Source organism: Mytilus californianus, unplaced genomic scaffold, assembly GCF_021869535.1.
Source record: "Mytilus californianus isolate M0D057914Y unplaced genomic scaffold, xbMytCali1.0.p SCAF_6, whole genome shotgun sequence".
NCBI classification, from domain to species: domain Eukaryota; kingdom Metazoa; phylum Mollusca; class Bivalvia; order Mytilida; family Mytilidae; genus Mytilus; species Mytilus californianus.
The window spans coordinates 22,740,007-22,763,745 of NW_026262712.1; the positions used below are offsets into that span (position 1 = coordinate 22,740,007).

At 32.4% G+C, this 23,739-nt stretch overlaps 2 protein-coding genes across 3 annotated transcripts in view; one reads left to right on the forward strand and one right to left on the reverse strand.

Moving 5' to 3' along the window:
• Positions 1-20,200, reverse strand: part of LOC127704334 (uncharacterized) — a 54,017-nt gene extending 33,817 nt beyond the window's left edge. The window contains exons 1-3 of one of the 2 annotated variants that reach the window (XM_052208348.1): positions 20,106-20,200; positions 9,594-9,740; positions 445-1,955 (exon numbers count right to left, since the gene is read on the reverse strand). In XM_052208348.1, coding sequence (XP_052064308.1) covers positions 445-1,955; positions 9,594-9,739 — 1,657 coding nt within the window. In that variant the 5' untranslated portion in view covers position 9,740; positions 20,106-20,200. Of the gene's footprint in view, positions 1-444; positions 1,956-8,945; positions 9,091-9,593; positions 9,741-20,105 lie in introns of those variants that run through there. The other variant, XM_052208349.1, reaches the window with a different exon arrangement.
• A 480-nt stretch (positions 20,201-20,680) lies between these two features.
• Positions 20,681-23,739, forward strand: part of LOC127706276 (uncharacterized) — a 60,685-nt gene continuing 57,626 nt past the window's right edge. Inside the window, exon 1 of the mRNA XM_052210779.1 lies at positions 20,681-20,814. The gene's annotated coding sequence lies outside the window, so the exon portion shown is untranslated. The remainder of the gene's footprint in view (positions 20,815-23,739) is intronic.

A 23,739-nucleotide genomic window follows, 5' to 3' on the forward strand; every position in this document is an offset into this window, starting at 1 on the left:
AAGTAAGTTTTGTCATAATTATGATATAATTTTTTAATCAGAGAGACCATGTACAATAACATGAATAAAGAGGAAGCTTAAAATGTTGGTAGATGTAAAATTCAACAGCAAATGATGTCAAATATATAAAATTGGGTTCTCATTTTTATGATCAGTTTGTTTAATGGCCATATAAATTTGCTTTTCAATTTAAAGACTGTCCCATCATTAAATATTGGGGGGGATAGTGAGGCATCCTTTTTAAAACCCCAACCATTCACTGATATATAAAATTCTATTTACAATGTTTTTATTCCTGTCATCCTTTAATGTTCTTAAACATGTCAAATTTCTTCTTGAACAGGTTGAAAGATGCAAAACTCAAAATTTCAAATAGATGCATTCCTGGAACAGATATTTAATATTTGGTCTATAACAATGCAAACATTTTTATTGTTTACAAACCTTTGTGACTTCTGGCCCATCTTGATCTATTCAGTGGGGATAATAATCTATGATCTCTTGCTGGAGGTGAATTACTACCTGAAGGTTGGACTTGGTCAGACATTAACTCTGCAGGTGATGGATCAAAGTCATCCATTATCCTTTCTGGGCGGGATCTTCTATCTGCATGCCTTCCTCGACGTATGGAAATTGGCATAGGCAATCTTGGACTGGCAAAAGTTGGATGGAAACCGTTTGTGAAATTTGATTGAGCTAATGGTGTATGGAAAATGGCATTGTCAATATATCTTGGAGGAGTTTCTTGGCTGTCAGCACTTGATATAGATATAGCAGACATATTCTGTTCATTTGAGGTAGAAGTTTGTCTAATGTGGTCTTTTCTTGATGTTTGTGAGTGCATTTTATCATTTCCTGTACCTGAGACTTTTGTGTTTTGTGAATCAGAAGTCTGTGTGCTTTTTTTAACAATTGTAGCATTTTTACTTTCAAGTTGAGGTGAGCAGAAATATTTCTCCTTTAAATCTCTTTTTGGAACAAAATGTTTAAGGCCTTTTGAATCAAGCTTTTTTTTCCCATGCATTAAAATTCTTTCACGGCAATATTTGATATCAGTTTTTTCTACCGTATCTTTGCAGTTCTTTTTCTTATCAGACAAATTTCTACCAATAAGTTCACGTAAAGGAACTGTGTCAGAATGATCTGAATTTGTGTCTGAATCAGAGTCTGATGGCCAGCCACAATGACTTAACTGGAATTTGCGCTGAGGTGTTTTTTGTTTGTTATATGATGAAGGCAGGTCTAGGAACTCATCTGGTGACAACCTTTCAGAACTATCAAGTAATCTGTCAATTCGTTCTTTCTCCTGTCTCTCCATTTTAAGTCTAGAAAATTTATCATTAATATGATCAGACTCCTCACCATGTCGTTTACACCATGGCTCATTTCTATCTGGGGTTAATTCAAGACAATTAGTTTGATCTTTGTGTAAATTAATAGCACTGTCAGCATCTAGAGCAAGCCTTTTCTTTCTGGGTTCACAAAAACTCTCATTTCTCTTTTGTGTAACAGTTTCATTTCTTTTCTTCCACAGTAAACACAGATGATCTTCACTTTCTTTCACAAGGTTCTCAAAATCAGAATTTATATCTTTATTCTTTTTCATCTTCTGTGTGGGTGACAAATTAGTCACAGAACTGGTAGGATTATCAATTTTACTTTCAATATAATCAGTCCACAAATCCTGAAAATATTTATCTGTTTCCATAGTGTGTTTCTTCTTTGTTCCTTCATTTTCATATTGATTTGAAATGCAGGAGTCCATTTTTTTTCTTGAAGCTGAATAAGCACTCCCTGCATGTCTTATTTCATTAGTATGATCTGATTGAAAAACTTGACCTATACTTTCTGTTGGTTCAAGAGATTTCCTTGCTTTCTTTCTAACACATTCAGGTTGTGATTTTCCATGCTCAATAAGTCTGTCTCTTTTACCAGAAAATCTTGAAAACACTGGACTGAAAATGGAAATTAAAATCATAGGATTTTTTCAAAATAATGCTTAATGTGAATCCCAAAACAAGTATAAATAAATGTGGATTGTGTCCATGCATGGACACAGATGATGCCCCTGCTTGCATATCATATAAAGATATAAAGGGACATAACTGAAGAACGGTAAAAGTGACTCTACCTAAATTTGTACCGGATCTGAGTTTTGTGGTAATAAGCATTGTGTATAAGTCTCATAACATTTGGTTGAGGTAAACTAAAGTAAGAGAACGGAAACGGAAAATTCAGCAATTTTTATTTTTATAAAGGGGCATAACTAAAGAACGGTAAAAGTGACACCACCCAATTTCAAACTTGATCTGTATTATGTGGTAATAAGCATTGTGTATAAGTCTCATAACATTTGGTTGAGACAAACTAAAGTTAAGAGCACGGAAACAAATCAAACTGAGTTTTGTGGTAAAAAGCATTATTTATACATTTCATTACATTAATTTAAGACAAACTCAAGTAAGAGAACAGAAATGAAAAATTCAGCAATTTTTTCATTTGTAAGTGGGCATAACTCTAGAACAGTAATCAAAGTGCTTGTAAGCACTGAATGGTAAAGATTGCTTTAATTTATTAGTAGGAAGTAAAAATGAATATTGCATTGTATAAAGCATTGGTTGTAGTTGATTCAACTACCATTATGCACAAAGAAAGATAACTCCAATTTTCAAAGACGACTTTAAAATATTTCTAGAAATGAAGGGTAAAATTGCTTTAATTTATCAGTGGAAGGTAAAATTAAACATTGCATTGTATAAAGCATTGATTTTAGTTGATTCAATTATAATCATGGACAAAGAAAGATAACTCCAATTTTAAAAATACTTGATATTTAGAAAAAAAAAATGAAAAATTCAGCAATTTTCCCATTTGTAAAGGGCATAACTCTAGAACAGTAAAGGTCATGGCATCAAAATTCAAATTTGATCTGTATATTATGGTAATAAGCATTGTGTATAAGTTTCATAACATTTGGTTGAGGCAAACATAAGTTAGAGAACGGAAACAATTTTTCCATTTGTAAAGGGGCATTACTCTAGAACGGTAAAATAGACGCCACCAAAATTCAAACTTGACCTGTATTTAGTGGTAATAAGCATTGTGTATAAGTTTCATAAGATTTGGTTGAAGCAAACTAAAGTTAGAGAACGGAAACCAACTTCGTGATGTACGTACGGACTGACGTACGTACGTACAAACGGACAAGGGTAAAACTTAATGCCCCCTCCGCTACGGCGGGGGCATGAAAAAATGGGGAATGTGTCCATGGGATGCAGATGATGCCCCCGCTTGCATATAATGTTATAAAGGGACATAACTCAAGAACTGTAAAAGTGATGCTACCCAAATTTGTACATCATCTGAGTTGTGTGGTAATAAGCATTGTTTATAAGTTTCATAACATTTGGTTGAGACAAACTTAAGTTAGAGAATGGAAATGAAAAATTCAGCAATTTTTCCATTTGTAAAGGGCATAACTCTAGAACGGTAAAAGTGATGCCACCCAAATTCAAACTTGATCTGTGTTTTTTGGTAATTAGCATTGTGCATAAGTTTCATAACATTAGGTTGAGGCAAACTAAAGTTAGAGAACAGAAACTAATATTTCAGCAATTTTTCCATTTGTAAAGGGGTATAACTCTAGAACAGTAAAAGTGGCGCCACCAAAATTCAAACTTGATTTCACCATCTTTTGATGAAACAACATTGCAGCAAGGATTTGAATAGTATTACTATACAAATCCTTGGTTGCAGCAATCGTTGCTTTAGGATGCGGAATGGTCCAAATCAGGGTAATTATAAAAAAATTATAAAAAGTAATGAATAAATTATATGATTTAGCCGATTTTCTGTCAAGTATTAAGCCCCGCCTTCTACAAATTTTATGCCAATCAAAAAAAACCTGCTTCATTCAGGAGCTTGCATCAACATTTTTCTCGAGCACCTGTAAGGTGACGAAAAATGAAAAAATATGGACAGAAATGTGGAATTTTTGTTAATCTAGCTAGACATTTAGTAAGAATTAACCTCACAACTTCAAAAGAAATGCATACAGTATGTTTAAATAGAGTTTATTGCCAAACTCAGGCCCCCACCTGGTGATATTGTGCTCTGCCATTGTCGGGTATCTATTATTCTCATTTATGCATTCTTTTGGTTAAGAAATGGTTATTTGCACATATGTATGCTATTATTTTCACATTTGAGTAGATTTAATGTTGTAGTTGTGTCGCATTTCCTTTACAAATTAAGAAATGCACAAAAAGGGGGGACACATATGTTGCAAGATGAGGAAATTATCCCCCTTCAAGCAGAGAAAGTGATATATTCATATCAGATTTGGTGCAGATATGCAAACCAACATGCTGCATGTGTGACCAAGCCCATTCTGTCATTCATATTATGATAGTTATGCAAAAGCACAAAGGCTTCTCACAAAATCAGATAACTTAATCACCTGTACCATAGTCCAATTAATTATGATCACAATATTCGAGATACATGTATTTTTTACTATGGCACTTTTCTCTGACAGATTTGTAAACACTCCATGATTAGTTTAGTTAACATGTTAACCCTGTATGTTGCCCTGAATATTAATGATATATTTCAGATACATGTATATTCTTAACTTTTATATTTTTCTTCAACAGATTTATAAACACTAGGTGGTCAGCTTAGTTAACACCCTGTAGTCCAAGTAATAATAATATTTGAAATAGATGTATTTTTTACTTAGACGCTTTCCTTGATAGATTTGTCAACATGTTAAACCTGTACCATAGCCATGAATAATAATGATATTTGAGTTACATGTAATTTTTTACTTGGACTTTTTACTACAACAGATTTGTATACACTACATGGTCAGCTTAGTAAACATGTTGCACCTGTACCGTAGTCCAAGTAATAAGAATAATATTTGAGATACAAGTCATTTTTGCTAAATAACATTACACTTTCCTACGACACTGTGGTAAACACACTGTACTGTAGTCAGCTTTGTTAATATGTTACACTGATCATGCTGATACCATAGTTCAAATAATAATAATGATATGCGAGATACATGATCTGACAGATTCGTAAACACTCCGAAGTCGGCTTAAATAACATTTATACCCTATGGACATATTTGCTTTTCAGACTATTTGAATTTGAGTTATTTCATATTGAATAAATTTGCACCAACATACTACATAGGAACATCTTTTTACCAGAAAAGAAGGCATGTATATTTTAACATTTTCCTGTCATATAAGTTAGATGGACATATCTGATTTCATGTCATGATGTCACTATTTGAATAAAAGCTCCAGTCCTTTAACTATAACTGTGTACATTTTTACTACGTCTACTGACCAGAAGTTGCATACCAGAAAGGAAGGCCCGTGAGAAATATATTTTAAAATTCATATGTAAGCTTAATTAACATAACTACGTGCATGATGTGAACACATCAGCTTTGAGTTTTATACATACATGTATGTAACATGTGTATGCATGTACATTTTGTGCATGATATATTTGAAGATGGATCTGGATGACTACCAACATATTAAAATGTCCTAATTATTTAAGCAAGATATTATAGTTTGTCCACTTTTGTTTAGTATATATATATATTTATTATGTAATTTAGTTTTGTAACATACATGATATAATGGCCTTTATTGATGTAAACTTGCATTTTAATTCAACATGAATATGATATTTATATTTTTATATAGTTTCGTAGAAAATCAGGCAGCAGTAACGCATGGCATTACCTGGTTGGTAACTGTTTATGTGCTATGTACATAAAAATTGTAGCACTTCACAGTTACTGGGTAGGTCAAAATATCTCAGCATTAAGAACATGGCAGAAAATATATGCATCTTTGCATCGGAATTAAACATATTTATTCTAAAACCAGTTGTTGGCATGACACGGGTTATGTTCTTCTCATATATTTTATGATGGTATAATACTAAACCCCTAACAGGAGGGATTGTGCCTGATATTCATATGATGAAGACATAATCTTTCAATCAGTTTAATTGAGGTCTGGAGCTGGCATGTCAGTAACTGCTAGTAGTCTGTTGTTATTTATGTATTATTGTCATTTTGTTTATTTTCTTTTGTTTCCTATTCTGACATCGGACTTGGACTTCTCTTAAACTGAGTTTTACTGTGCGTACTGTTGTACGTTTGTTTTTTCTACATTAGCTAGAGGTATAGGGGGAGGGTTGAGATCTCAAAAAACATGTTTAACCCCGACACATTTTTGCGCCTGTCCCAAGTCAGGAGCCTCTGGCCTTTGTAAGTCTTGTATCATTTTTAATTTTAGTTTCTTGTGTATAATTTGGAGTTTAGTTTGACGTCCATTATCACTGAACTAGTATACATATTTGTTTAGAAGCCAGCTGAAGGACGCCTCTGGGTGAGGGAGTTTCTCGCTGCATTGAAGACCCATTGGTGGCCTTCGGCTGTTGTCTGCTCTATGGTCGGGTTGTTGTCTCTTTGACACATTCCCCATTTCCATTCTCAATTTTAGTTTTCATGAAAAGAAAAAAATGAAAATGAAATGATGAGCTCCAGGAGTTTGCTGATATATAAGAAGTCCATACTGACCATGTACTTGTAAGTATTACTATCTGGAATTGACTGTTTTTCTTATATTATCAACACTTATTTAAGGCTGCATGAAGTCCTATAATTGCTTATTACCACATCATTTTAAGCCTTGTGGTTAGTTCTCTCATTGGCAATATGCCAGTCCTGAGATACAGTAGTTTGTTGAATCTGTCATTTGACTTCAATCACCATGTGACAAAAATAAGGCGTCACTTCCAACATGTTGAGCGAATGGGTGAAAAAAATTTATGCTATACTGCACAAAATATTTGGGAAATTAAAATCTAATTAAATGGTCAACTCTCTTAAGTCGTAAGGGAATTGAGATACGTACTTACGGAACATAGATTATTTCTAAACTACACATGTACCCTGCAGGATAATGATCCTGAAATTGCTTCAGACTTTAATAGTAATGTTTATTGTTGACTTCATGTTATTATTTAAATGCTGTTTGAATAGTGGAAAATGCTTAAAAGATAATATGCAGAATAAAATAAGAAATAGCAGGTTAACTCTGTCAGTTTTTCTCTTACAATAGCCAATAGTATATTGCATTTTTATTTCTCAAATGGTAGAAAGCAGGTCACATTGTACATGCACAACTGATTGTTAATGTTTAAGACTAAAATTAATAAATTGTTTCGCCGAGTGCAGCTGGATACGACCGCAGAGGTCCAACCCTGAATAGTTGGGGCAAAAATGGACGCAATATTCGCGCTTGATACAGGTCTGAATTTGGATTGTAATTAAATATTTAACACATAAAAGGTTTCTGTAGTCAAAGATCTTAGAATTGGTTATATGATTTGAATTTATATTAAATTTTTTGCTTTTGTGCAATACACTTTGCTGTTGTGAATTGACCCCCCCCCCCCCCCCCCTTTTTTTTTGCTTTTGTGCAATACACCATGCTGTTGCGTATTAACCCCCCCCCCCCCCCCCCCCCTCCACGCACACACCTTTTTTTTGCAAAAAAAATAATATTTGAAGAATTTTTCTTTTTAATTTCTGAAATCTGAAATGAGAAAAAATTGGCCCCCCACAATTTCTTTTTCCCCCAAAAAAAATTCTTTCCCTCAAGATATGGTCATAATCTCAATTCAAATTTCCAATGGAGTTTGCAACCATAATTAATCATTTAAATTTACCATAGTGCTAACTTAATCTATTTTATAATATGAAAGCACCAATGTTCTGACATACCTTGGAGTACCTGGTATTATGATAGCACCATTATTCTGACATACCTTGGAGTATCTGGTATTATGATAGCACCATTGTTCTGACATACCTTGGAGTATCTGGTAGTTTGATAGCACCATTGTTCTGACATACCTTGGAGTATCTGATGTTATGATAGCACCATTTTTCTGACATACCTTAGAGTATCTGATATTATGATAGGACCATTGTTCTGACATACCTTGGAGTATCTGGTATTATGATAGCACCAATGTTCTGACATACCTTGGAGTATCTGGTATTATGATAGCACCATTGTTCTGACATACCTTGGAGTATCGGGTATTATGATAGGACCATTGTTCTGACATACCTTGGAGTAAAGGGTATTATGATAGGACCATTATTCTGACATACCTTGGAGTATCTGGTATTATGATAGCACCATTATTCTGACATACCTTGGAGGTTCTGATATTATGATAGCACCATTGTTCTGACATACCTTGGAGTATCTGGTATTATGATAGCACCAACGTTCTGACATACATTTACCTTGGACAATGTTGGAGGTTCTGATATTATGATAGCACCATTATTCTGACATACCTTGGAGTATCCGGTATTATGATAGGACCAATGTTCTGACATACATTTACCTTGGACAATGTTGGAGGTTCTGATATTATGATAGCACCATTGTTCTGACATACCTTGGAGTATCAGGTATTATGATAGCATCATTATTCTGACATACCATGGAGTATCTGGTATTATGATAGCACCATTGTTCTGACATACCTTGGAGTATCTGATATTATGATAGCACCATTATTCTGACATACTTTGGAGTATCGGGTATTATGATAGCACCATTGTTCTGACATACCTTGGAGTATCAGGTATTATGATAGCACCAATGTTCTGACATACATTTACCTTGGACAATGTTGGAGGTTCTGATATTATGATAGCACCATTATTCTGACATACCTTGGAGTATCCGGTATTATGATAGGACCAATGTTCTGACATACATTTACTTTGGACAATGTTGGAGGTTCTGATATTATGATAGCACCATTGTTCTGACATACCTTGGAGTATCTGGTATTATGATATCACCATTGTTCTGACATACCTTGGAGTATCGGGTATTATGATAGCATCATTATTCTGACATACCATGGAGTATCTGGTATTATGATAGCACCATTGTTCTGACATACCTTGGAGTATCTGATATTATGATAGCACCATTATTCTGACATACTTTGGAGTATCTGGTATTATGATAGCACCATTGTTCTGACATACCTTGGAGTATCAGGTATTATGATAGCACCAATGTTCTGACATACATTTACCTTGGACAATGTTGGAGGTTCTGATATTATGATAGCACCATTATTCTGACATACCTTGGAGTATCCGGTATTATGATAGGACCAATGTTCTGACATACATTTACTTTGGACAATGTTGGAGGTTCTGATATTATGATAGCACCATTGTTCTGACATACCTTGAAGTATCTGGTATTATGATATCACCATTGTTCTGACATAACTTGGAGTATCGGGTATTATGATAGCATCATTATTCTGACATACCATGGAGTATCTGGTATAATGATAGCACCATTGTTCTGACATACCTTGGAGTATCTGATATTATGATAGCACCATTATTCTGACATACTTTGGAGTATCGGGTATTATGATAGCACCATTGTTCTGACATACCTTGGAGTATCAGGTATTATGAAAGCACCATTATTCTGACATACCTTGGAGTATCGGGTATTATGATAGGACCATTGTTTTGTTGTGTTGTTACAGTTCTATTACATTCTGGCTTTGTGACAGTAAAGGTCCTGTTAAAATTCTTTGCTTTGAATCTCTTGACTACAGCTTGATCATCTTGGTCTTCCATTCTGAAAATAAAGAAAAAAAAACATCACTTCTTGTCCATGATGTCATGCTTGTGACATGAAGTGTTTATTAATTCTTCTCTTTCGTATCTTTGCATGTATAACATGTGTTAAAATTAGCAAAAATAAGTACACTATAAAATTGTTTTTTCACACTATACAACATGTACGATATTGAAAACTTCAAATGTATAGTGTAAAAAATCTTTGGTTTCCATTATCAATGATTATGACTACATTTATATGTTCCATCAAAGTGGTGTTGTATAAACATGATAAAATATTCATTACACTTATTAAGATTTAAGTTGAACACATAATATTGAATAGCAATGTCAAAATCTTATTTAGCAATATCATTTTAGTACATGTATAATAATTTTTACAATTAACAGTTTATACCTATCTATCATGTCTAGTTTTAGAGAAAAATTAATAAAAAAGTTGTCATTTAAGGGCAATAAATCCTATAACTATAAGGAGTCAGATAATTAGGCCATGTTGACTTATTTGTAGATCTTGTTTTCCTTTTTTAAAAGCTTTTCTCTATCTGTCTATAGATCTGCTAAAATTTTGACAAAAATGCAAAAATGGGTAACAATCATCATAATCATCTTTCAAGGACAATTACTCCTCTAAAGCATCAATTGACAATTTAAACATTTTAGGGTCTTATTCAGCTGAAACATTTTTTCTATAAACTGTAGCTCTATCTAATATAGTTTCTACAAAAAATACATGAAATGGGTAAACATGGTTATTCAGGGGCAATAACTCCTCTAAGGAGTCAGTTAACAATTTCATCCATGTTGATCTTTTTATGCTGAAATTACTGAACATCTGTGATAAATATTTACAATTTCTCTCTTTCTATTTAGGTTTTTGGCAAAAAAAATGCATAAAATGGGTAACAACCATCTTTCATGGGCAATGAAGGGTCAATATATGATTTTTGCTATGATAAAAAAACCAAAACGTTTCTCTCTATCCACAATGGTTTGAACAAAACTGTGTAAAAACTACATTCAAGGACAATAACTCCAATAAAAGTTCAATAAAATATTTTTTCATGTTGGTTTATTTGCTTAAAAAAATTGAATTAAAATTCTCGATACCGTTATAGCATACACAAAAAATGCAAAAAATAGGTTAAATCGTCTTTCAAGGGCAATAACATCTAAAATTCGTAAGGCATCCGCGGAACTCAGTGTCTTGCCTACTTTTGCTGCTAGTCACAGGCTCAACAAAAATGGGGAAAAAATTATTAAAAATTTTCTTAAAGATACTATCTTTTGATTGTAAGAAGCTTCTGTCCAAGTTTGGTAAAAATCCAGAATGGTTTATGAATCTAATAAATGCTTTAAAAACTTTAACTACAGCCTGTATGTAATGTTAACTGGAAGAAAAACTAAGTCCATTTATAAGTAATATACAGAGAAATAGGAAATATATTTTTACAAAATTTCCTTCTAGATACTAACTTTTGATCATAAACAAGCTTGTGTCCAAGTTTGGTACAAATCCGAGATAGTTTAAGAAAGTTATTAAAATTCTAAAAACTTTAACCACAGAGTGAATGTAATATTAACTGGTAGAAAAATTAAGTCCATTTATAAGTAATATACTGAAAAACAGGAAATATATTTTTACAAAATTTCCTTCTAGATACTAGCTTTTGATCATAAACAAGTTTCTGTCCAAGTTTGGTACAAATCCAGAATAGTTTAAGAAAGTTATTAAAATTCTCAAAACTTTAACCGAAGAGTGAATGTAATGTAAACAGCCAGGGGACTTACTTAAATAAGTGATTTTCTAAATCACTGATTTAAGTAACATTATGTCCATAAAGGTTGGAAGTAAGAGTTGTCTTTCTTTAATAATCACCTATTTAAGTACATTTTGTAGTACAAATTAATCACTAGACTAAGTGATTTAATTTTATTGTAGCTTTAAATATAGAATACTAATGATCCAGGGACTAATTATGTTGCTAAAATTATCAGAACCAACATTTGTGTTGATAGGATGACCGGGTCATGTCAGGTGATGACCTTGTACTAAATCTAGGATAATGACATAAAAATCACTTGTTTAAGTATCATACCTCAATTTCCTTCCAAAAAATCACTTCTTTAAGTATCATTATTTTAATAACCCCCACTAATTTCAACACCCCCGAACAGTGAAATTTTGATCGCGAACAGTAGAATTTTATTACATAATCTATAAGATGAAACCTTGAATTTTACAGGAAAAATACTGCCACTGCTGGGAAAAATCTGTCAAGAAAGTATCAGTTCATTGTGTAAAGCCATTTTTATAGCATTTTTTCAACTAAAATAGAATTTGCAGCTAAATGATTGCATCAAAGGCATAAACCTTGCTGCTTAAAAGAAGCAAAAAGTTCATTTTTTTCAATTTTACTAATGAAAAGATATTATCTAAACCTATGTGTTTAAAATTTTGGTAAAACTACAAAATCACAATTTGTGACAAAACTTCGAATTTGCTACTTAAATAAGTGATTTAAAAATCACTTATTTCAATAAATTCCCTGACTGGTTAACTGGCAGAAAAACTAAGTCCATTTACATGTTTGTATAAGTAAAATACGTAAAAACAGGATTTTTTTTTTACAAAATTTACTTCTGGATACTATCTTATGATCATAAACAAGCTTCTGTCCAAGTTTGGTAGAAATACAGGATAGTTTAAGAAAGCTATTAAAATTTCAAAAACTTTAACCACAGACAAAAGTCGCAGGCTCGACAAAAAGGGGTCAATTGAAGATTTTATCCATGTTTGACTTATCGTTTGTAGATCTTATTGGTCTGGTCATTTTTACTGTTTAAAATTTCTCTAAATCTATTATAGTTTTCAAGATAATAACCAAAAACTTTGAAATTTGTAAAAAGTTTACATTTCAGGAGCAATAACTCCAAAATGGGTTGTCCTTATTTTCTGAAAATTACATAAGAGATAGACATTGACCTGCTGATTATTTATTTAAGACTTGAATGCTTCTTTTTAAAATTTAATTGGGATGTAAAAGCATTGACCAAAGCACATTTTGTATGAATTGTGCTTCATATAACATGTATAAAAGATGTGTGCACAATCTACACTTTTCAATTCATATAATTACATTCTTATGTTACATTTTCCTATCGAAGGTCGGTGGTTTTCTCCGGGCACTCCGGCTTCCTCCACCAATAAAAACTGGCCGCCACGAAATAGCCCAAAAGTGGTGCATAAAAGTGGCGTTAAAACACCAAAAAATCAAATCAAATCAAATCTTATGTTACAACCATGAAATATATTTCTCAAGCGTTTCGTTTGTTTTTATATGCATTGTCATGGATAACATGTGCAGTCATTGTTGTTGCTATTGTATTTCATACAGAAATAAAAAAATGATATTTGAGTGCCTCACTATTGCTGTCAGCCAATCAAAATTACAGATTCTAATGAAACATACATGTAACATGTGTAATATAATTATACTGCCATAGTTTTGCTCCAACTGTTTTTGTTTTTGAGAGTTAAGCAAAAATAAACTGTTGACACAGAGATATGTCTCGCCTAACGGAATATAATATTCAGAAAAAGACAATCTGATGGACAGCAACATTGCTTATTATTTCAGTCACTGGACCATGATCTAGTGGATAGGGCCTGAAAATGGTCGACAAACTGAGATGTACAAATGTATAGACAGTAATGTAACTTTATAGAAAATATCGTTGTTTATTGTAAATAGTTCCAATCAATATAACTTAAGCAGATAAAACTTAAAACTTAACTCAAAGTCCCTGGACCATGACAAAGGGGGCAGGGCCTCGAAATAGTCATCAAACTGATATGTACTGATAGTAATGGGACTTCATACAAAATATCATTGCTCTATCACCAGTAGATCCTATCAAACTAACTTAAGCAGAAAACTTACAGTCAGGGGTACTACTTGTACAAGTAATTTTTATTTACTTGAAGAAGTAATATTAATATACTTATATAAGTAAATTTGTAGGATACTTATACAAGTGTATTTTATTTACTTGTATAGGCAAAAAAAAATTGCCTTAGTTATGTCCCTTAGACATTCAGATTTTTTACTTATATAAGTGAAAAAGTCATCCTATCTTCTTTTCTTGAGTTCTTAGGACTTCTTTGCTCTAATAGAATTTTAAATTGTCTGTCCTTTACAGATGTCTTAACTAATCATTTAAGTGTAATTTCATAGACAATGAAAATCTCATTTGTCTGTTATCTTCAGAACACTGCTCATTTACAACCCCATAGGAGCAATTTTTGAAGGCCTTGCGCAAATACTTAAGATCTTTGTGCAATCAGTTTCTTTGTTGAATTAATGAGATGAAACATTGAGCTCTAAATAAAAAATTATGAGCTAACCTGGGAAAAATCATTAAAGGCATGTTTTTACATCTCAAAACTTGAGAATTTTTGTGGGATTGCAGTGTTCTCCCCAGGATTTTTGGATAGCACCAGGGAAACGCGTGTGGACTTCTTCAAACATAGATACAGACTTAATACTGCCCTAAAATCTAAATTTTTATTTGTCATGAACCATTTAAAAAGAATTCTTAAATCTATAAATTTATCTTTGGTCTATAGATCTATAAGTAACCATATTCAATGTCAACAACTAAGTGACAGTCTCCCCATTTTCCCGCCTAAATGACAGGAAGTAGATATAAATAGATTTAACATGTGCTTATGGATAAAATTTGCAAGATTACTTCTGTTATTCATTAATTATGGATAAAGATATCCAGTTTGAATTTTATTTATAAAATATAATAGATTGCAATTAATTGTAAATAAACTTGAATATTCTACGTGAAGTAACTGGGTCATGTGATATGTACAGACAGATACTACAGTTTGAAACCCGACTATCATGCAATAACTATGTCATAATTAAAGATAATATTGGCCATGGTTTAATCAGAGACAAATAATACTAAAATGTAAGAATTGGGAATGTATAGTTGTCCATTATACGTAATGAGCCACCATTATGATGTACAAAAAATGTACCTATCGGGTCAAGACACTGTTTGTGTACAAAGTATTTGCCGACTTGTCACAGGTCAGTGCTTGGGTGGAGAGTGAAGCCATAAAATAGTTATCTGTGATCATAAAGTTATGAACTCTTAATTAAAACACAAAAGAATCATGTTACAAGTGTTAATTACATCGATTAAATCCAATCAACAAGGTTAACCTCATAAGGTAAATCGATCACGTGATGTAAACAATCTGTGTTGAACTGGTTTGAACTGGTCAAATTTCACCTGGAATTTTATACCGCACGGTAAAGATTTAACAAGTCGTTTAAAACTTTACCGATTTACGATTTTTTAACTGAAAATTTTAGCACCACGGAGAAAAATTATACATCGCGGTAAGACGATACCACCACGGAAAAAATTATACATCGCGGGCACGCGGTCCTTTAAGGGCCTGGGGAGAACACTGGCCGATTGTAAAAAAAATTTACTTATACAAGTGAATTTTTGAGTAAATTAAGGGGAGATTATTCAAACATTATAATTAACTTATATAAGTATATTTTTTTTTACTTCTTCAAGTAAATAAAGATTACCTGTACAAGTAGTACCCCTGACTGACTTAACATTCAAAATTGCTAATTAATTCAGTCACTGGACCATGTCCTAGGGGACAGGGCCTCAAAATAGTCGTCAAACTGATATACATGTAATGACAGTAACGCAACTTAATACAAAATATCAATGATCTATCACAAGTAGTTCCTATCAAACTAACTTAAGCAGAAAACTTATTAATTATTGACACAGAAGCCAGAGCCTGAGCTGTTGTCGTCGCTGGAAAAGTAATCCCTATGTCTCGCTTTCTGCTGCTTTCACCGCAGGCGAGACAAAAAACTATGAAACTTTCTAGAAATTGACATGTTTTAAGCGATTTTAGAGCAGAAATAAAATGACCTGCAATATTGACTAGACAGTTAAGTAAATTTTTTCACAGGTTCCTTGAACATGTTGAATGAACAGTTTTATTCATTTTCTTGAATTAATATATAGATAAATAAAGTGTCCACATGGGGTTGTCTATTTATCATCTAATTTAGGGGAAACAAATCCACTGTATTCACAATATTTACATATTATTTGTAAAAGGTCAATTCTATTATGTCTGATTTCTATAGCATACTGTTTGATTTCATTAAAAGTATTGAAGATATCATCTCTCATTTACAATTTTTTATTCCTGTGTGTATAATGAATTTTATTTTTATTAAGTTACAATCCATTTTAATATTTAAATCAATTTTTAACAATATTTTAATGAATCAACATAATTTTCAGCACAAAAATTTTGAAATGGGAAAAAATAAGGGGAGAAATTCTTCATGAATTCATGAATTTATTATAAAATACATATTTTTAGTTTTCTGTTTTAAATACTCATTTGAGGGTCCAAATTAATTGTGGCTAATGTATCAAACTCATTAAATTGACTGTCAAAATGGAAGAAAAGTAAGTGTTATTGTTGAAAAAGAGAAGGAAGACTCTATAAAGAGACAGGATATATATCATTGCTAGCTTGGATGTGTTTCATACAAAATAAACATATGCATTATGGTCAATTATTATAATTTAATGGGCAACACTTGCAACAGTTTATATCTATTAGTATAAACAATTTTAACGGTGTGTGTACATCTGTCGGCACTGTTTGAGTACAAATAAATTTGATTGTGCAGGGTTTTCATTAAGAGCCGGCACCCGGCGGAATGTCGCCGTTTCAAAAGACGGAAATCGCCGGTTCAAATGCTTAACAAAAAATATTTTTTAAGAGAATAAAATAAAAACAAAGTTTTATTAACCTTTTGTCTCATGGAGTTTTTAGTTTCATAGATTTTTCAAAAACGATGGCTTTTTTATAACCGACTGGACCATTTTGTCTGACTGAAAGTAAATTTAAAATCGGCGCCAGTAAGACGTTTGCCTGCATTCAAATACGATCTTCAATCAATCGCTTGAATGATCAAGATTGTCAATGGTAAAATCAAGAGAGATATCGAAATAAAAACGTATGTTATCAATGGATAACTCATGAGAAACCAAAATTAAAAAGTTTTAGGAGGCAATTTTTTAAATTGCATGTAAATAAATTAAATGAAACTGAATGAAATGAAAGACCAAAAGTAAATGATTTCTTTACCAGCAAAAAGACAAAATCATTGGAGCCATTTACAGCTTAAACTTTTTATTTGAAGTTATTAAATTTCAAAGAAGCCTTAGAAGGTCTGTACAGTCTCATGTTTATATAAATGAGGCCTGCCCAAGCTTGCCTTCTATGCCCTTTTTATAATTTAACAAGTATTTCATTAATTATTACCACCCTTTAACTCTTGGGGAGGGAAGGGGGGTTGAAAATAGTGCCTAGGCTAGGAGGGGTGCTGCCTATTTTTTTTTTTTTTTTTTTGACCTTTTCTCTCCAGTTTGTAGTATATAGTTCCAGGTTTGTCATTGCCCATTTGTTGTGGATGGGGCCATCAAAGAAGCCTAGGATAGGAGGAAGGCTTCCCATTTTTTATTTATAGTTGGACCTTTCCCGTCAAGTTTTACTGAAAAAGTAGGTAGGAGGGTAAATGCCAAGGCTATGGAAAAGGCTCTCTTTATTTTTTTCAGTTATAATTTCCCCCTTGCAGATCATTAGCCCACTCGTTGAAAAAAGTACCAATGTTAGGATGGGTCCTGCCTCAGTTTGAATTTTTTTTACATTAACCTATCTCGAATGGAAGCCTTTGTTAAAAGTGCTAACTCAGAAGGGGTAGACATTTTCCCACTTCAGCATATATGTCCTTTCCCAGATTTGCATGTTTTTATTGAAATATAGAACACATGAAAATAATATTTCTTTTCTGGATCAAAACTGAAATTGTCAGATTTTGCAGATGACATATATATGTAGGTCTTTACATAAATATAAGAAGATGTGGTATGAGTGCCAATGAGACAACTCTCCATACAAGTCAAAATTTGTAAAAGTAAACCATTATAGGTCAAAGTAAGGCCTTCAACACGGAGTCTTGGTATTAATAGTTTATGCTGACCCTCCGTTGCTTACTTACTTTTTGCGAAATCTGGCAATACAATAACAATTAAGATTATTTTTGATATATTTTTATTTGTCTTATTTTAATACGCAATATCACAAGATTGACCTTACAAGCTAATAAAAAAAGATAACATTCCTATGAAACCCCATTTTTTATGCACTTGTAAATAGTTTGAAAATGCCTCAGAGTGCACCATTTTCAATGTAAGGTCAAAAAAATTTTCGGGGGGGCAAGCCGCCCCTGAATCCCCCCTTTTTTGATCAGCCACTTCAAATTAGTAAACAGCCTGTTCATTGAAAAGTTATTGAAATCCCTGATTGTGTCACTGGTCAGCGCTTGCTTGGAAGGTGAGTGAAGCCATAAAATTGTTGTCAGAAATCATAAACTATCTCAATATTAATTAAAACACACAGGAATCCAGTGACAACATATGCAAGCGCTCATACATGTATATCATTTAAATCCAATCAACGACACAGGTTAACCAGATCAATTAAATCGACAACATGTTGTAACCGATCAATGTCCTGGTTAAATTTCAACTGGATTTTTATAACACATGGATTAGATTTAAAAGTGGGATGAAATTTTACCGACAGTATTATTTTTTTACTGAAAATTATAGCACCACGGAAAGAAATACATCGCTATGACTGATAGGCCAATGGGTCTGTAGTGCTTTAGAGGGCCAGGGGAGAACACTGCTATATATATCCCCAAATCTGGTAATTTCACTAATAGGTAAGTCTATTATATTTGAGCAGTTTATATAAACGAATAATTACCAGATGTATGAATTACAGGGCAGCATCGGATTTAAGGTATCAGGTCCGTTCGCGCCCAATACACTTTCACACCCTACACATTCGCTCCCTAGGTCTGTTCGCACCCTACACATTCACACACAATTTTTATTCAAATTCAAGCTGAATTGTTATATTAGATATTTTTTTTATAAGTATATACCAAAAAAAAAATATTTTCCTGAATAAAAATTGTGGCATTATTATATGAATGTTTTGGTTTTTTTTATCAATTTGATGATTAATTATTAAATATTAATTATGTACAAATGTATGATTACTGCTAATTAAGTAATTGGTATTTATACACAGCTAAATTTTGGTGTTATTGTTGTGTGTTTGAAAACCATGATTGTTGTTTTAACTTGCTTTGATGTAAATCTGCATGTATTTAGCTTGGTATGAGTAAATCATTGAAGATTTTAAAAGAAAAACACGAAAGATAATTGATTTTAACAGCTTGGCCCCTTTGATCTCACTTTATTTTGAAACAATGAAAACAAAAATTTATATCACAACACTAATAAAAACATAATTTAAAATTTATTCAGCACAAAAAAAAAAAAAGTGAAAATCTCACGTTATTTTGAAACAATGAAAACAAAAATTTATAGCAATACACTAACCAAAAGATGATTAAGATTTATTCAACACAGGAAACAAACGTTGTCAGAATCTGACTTTATTTAGAAACAATGACATTTTTTTTAATAGCAATACACTAACCAAAACATGATTAAGATTTATTCAACACAAAAAAATGTTGTCAGAATCTCACTTTATTTTAATTGAAACAATGAAAAAAAAATAGTTATAGCAATACACTTACCAAAACTCGATTACAAAATTATTAAACACAAAACCAATAAAAAGAGTGCGAACCGACTTTCAGTGCAAATGTGTAAGGTGCGAAAGTGAAAGGGGGTGAATGTGAATGGGCGCAAACATATTTTTGGGCAAACAGATCCGGATTCCGAATTTAAGCACAAATTGCTGATTTACTGAACCTGTTGAATAGACATTATCGCCATTCGGAAATCTGAAAATTTATGATACTTGAACTATTGACACAACACACAACGATACATTTTCTCTTTTGGCGTAAGACATTTTCTCTTGTGACACATCAAAATGTTTATGGGAATTAACATCCGTGATGTCCAGAAAACATGGTTAATTATGTTGGACAATAGAGATAATGTGATATATTGGAAAGTCAATGTCATGGGGAAAATGATACCTTCCTCCTATGTCCTGTTCATGTAATCCCTTTTTAGCGCTTCCGAGTCCAGAGCGATTTTCTTTCAAATCAGAAGGGATTTGAATGCCTAAAAATGCTCCTAGACCCAAAATTCCAAAAACTAATTATTTGGGAAAAGAGAAAAAATGTACTGTTCAAGTAGTGGATATGCTTTGAAAGGATGAATTTAATACCTTAATCAGTCAGAGGAGTATAATTTCCTACAAGAGGTTATCTGCTCACTTTACAAGTGACTTCAATTTATTTTGTCTTTTCGGTCAAGAATGAACTTGAAGATGATCGATTCAAACAATGAGGCGAAAACGTCCTGATGACTTCGACTATTTAAACCTAACAATTACTTCCGGTTTAGTTAACCAACACGTAGAGTTTAAGCTGTTTCATACAAGTTCCCCCTTTCAACCTTTAAAAATCACATCAAAATATACCCCACTACAAAGATTACTCTCTATGTATTTATCAAAGTTCAATCTTTTATGTAATAACGTATGTCCGCTAACCAAGACACCTGTGTCAGTTTCAACTGATCAAGAGAGATTTTGAGTATTTGAGGAAAAATCTAAACATTTTAAAAGAATTTAATACGTAAAATAACTAATAACGGTCATATTACGGTTTTCCTCCAATTTCTCTGTTCCACTAATTGATAAATGGGACAGTTATTTGAATCCGACCGCCTTAAATGATTGACATTGAAGACACGCCTCTTGAACCTTCTTCCTGGATACAAGTCAACAAACTTTATAATTGCCTCTTTCATTGTAGATAAAGCGTGTATCCTGCTATGGTGATATGAATTTGAATGGGTAGATCCAACATAGCAACTTGAGAAGGGTCCTTCCTGTCACCCCTGGGAAAATAAGCCTGAGCTTTGACAATTAGGTAAGTAATCCTATCATGAACTTGACAACGATATTATCTAACAGATAATCACAGAAGATTAATTAAAAAAGTAATAGCCTGCTTTGCTCTGTTTGATTGTCTCCATTCAAATGCACATCTATAAATAATGGGGTCATTGATGATTTAAATGGCAGCTCACTTGATAATAAAGATCTTCTGCATGTGTTAAGAAGTTTTCAAGGTGTTTTGGACCTGTATGATGCCATGGAGTTATATACAAAATAGTGCTACATTATACAAATGTACATGTACTGAATTCACATGGCATATTTTAAAGCATTTCCAATGATAGGACAGAGAATAATATCAAACAGGAAGCAAAAAATTCATGATCTGTACCATAGGAAAATCCTAATCAAATGAAATTCAGAGTTAAGAATGTTGATAAAAATTGGTATATTTTGACATGTACTATAATTTTGTTATTCAAATGGTTTTCTTGATGTATTTTTTTATATGCTGAAATCATACAACTTCTGTAACTTATACAAATTAACAATATTACATGTAGTTGAATTAATTGAAATTATTAACATTGCCCCATACAGTAGACACGGGGCAATTTAGTTAATAGCATCTCTTTTTGTGGTGATTTTTCAGTGAATGATTGTGATTATAGGCAATTTTCTTTGTACATCTGTGTATTCCATCAATATAATAGAACTGACTTAAGCCAGATTTTGACACCTTCAATCACCAGCTATCACAAGGATTCACAGTGAATTCTGTCCTAAAATAAACAGCTGCGCCATGAGCGCATGATACGCCCGTCGTCTTGTGTGTGAATTTTTATGCAATAAGCATAAATAGTTTCTGACATACGGCGTGACATGCGAAAACCCCCCTTTTTTTAACAAAAAACTCAATATCTCTAAAATAAAATTTTGAATCAAAACCAAAAAGTATACAGATCTTTAGATTAATATAACTAAGAAGTGTGTAAAATTTAAAGCAATAATCATAAATCGTTTTTGAGGTACGGCGCGACATGTGAAAAACCCCTCCCCCTTTTTTTACAAAATACTCAATAACTCAAAAATAAAATTTTGAATCATCACCAAAAAGTATACAGATCTTAAGGTTAATATAACTAAGAAGTGTGTAAAGTTTTAAGCAATAATCATAAACTGTTTTTGAGATACGGCGCGACATGTGAAAAACCCCTCCCCCTTTTTTAACAAAATACTCAATATCTCTAAAATAAAATTTTGAATCATCACCAAAAAAGTATACAGACTTAAGATTAATATAACTAAGAAGTGTGTAAAGTTTTAAGCAATAATCATAAATTGTTTTTGAGATACGGCGCGACGTGAAAAAAAACACACACCTGTTTTAGTTACTAAGTCCCGTAACTCAAAAAGTTTTTATCTTATTTTCACCAAAAAGTATACAGATCGTTTGACCATCATAAGAAACAACTATGTTAAGTTTCATGAAATTTGGATAAGTCATTCTCAAGTTACGGTGCGACATGTTTTTGCCAGACAGACAGACGGACAGACAGACGGACGGACACTGGACATTTGTATACCATAATACGTCCCGTCAAAAATTGACGGGTGTATAAAAATTAAGTTTTATCATTGTTTATATAATATGCCATTATGGGATTTATACTTTAAAATTTGTACTACAGAAACTCATGATTACTATTTGCATTTGTACTTACATGTTTGAAATTTAACAAAATCTTGAATATATACATATATATTTATATAAATTAACCATCATGCCATTTAAGTATACATTTTCTCTTCTCTGTTATACCCCTTACAAACAAAGTTTAGGGTATGAAGGAATCCGCTTGTCTGTTCTGTCCAACTTCTTTGTCTTTTGTTTGATTCACTTCAAACTTTGTAGCATGTTTACCCTTATGAGAACCAACCTTATCATTGCAACTGTTCCTACATGGTTTATCACAATTAACTTTGTACATTGTTAAATGATCTGACTCATGCATGTTAGTAGGATATTTTGTTTCAATGATTTTTTTTTTAGTTATGCTGTTTTGAACATAGAAATTTTGACAGAACCGACCTTGTAATTGCAACTCCTCTGTAGCCCTACATTGTTTATTGTATTATCATGAAATTTAATACACTGTATACGTAGATCCTAATATATATATGTGCATGTGGGTAGGATGTCCTGGCATATTGACATTTTTTTTTCAGTTATATCCCTTGGCTTGTTAGTTTTTGCAGAACCAACCTTGTCATTGAAACTCCAAATTGGTTTATAGCATCTTCATGAAGCTTTGTACTTGTACATTGTTAGATACTAACTTGTAGATGTTCATGGGCTGCTCAGCTGGTATGATTTTCTAGTACATTCAGTTTTTGTTAGTTATGTCCCTTTTAAATTAGAAATTTTGAATATCATCTCAGCATGAAACTAACTACATTGTACATTACATTGTTAGATCCAAATGTATCAATATCAGTTGCTATTCCATCATGCAGTTTCTTTAATAAACAATTTTAATTCATACAAGAACACACCCGCAACATCACATGCCGTGACTGTATTAAATTATTTTAGTATTCATATTGTCATCTGATAAAGTCATGCTGATTGTAAGGTGCATAGTTTTCTCTGCTTTCAAAATCTTTCTGTTTGAACCCGTCCTGGTTTTCTTATTACAATTAACTTACTATAAACTAAATTTAATTTTTTAACTAATTAATTAAAATTGATAGTGGTCATGGTGGTATTGAGGTGGGAAAAAAAAACTTGTTAAATAGTGTACTGTAGTGTAACTTAGATTTAAAACAACTACTGGAATAATTCCAGGTTCTCCTGATAGAGGAGGGATTTACAGAAGGAAACTACATGTGACATATACTTTTGGTATCGGTATTAGATTCAACTTGGAACTTGTTAATTATTGGTGGTATTTAT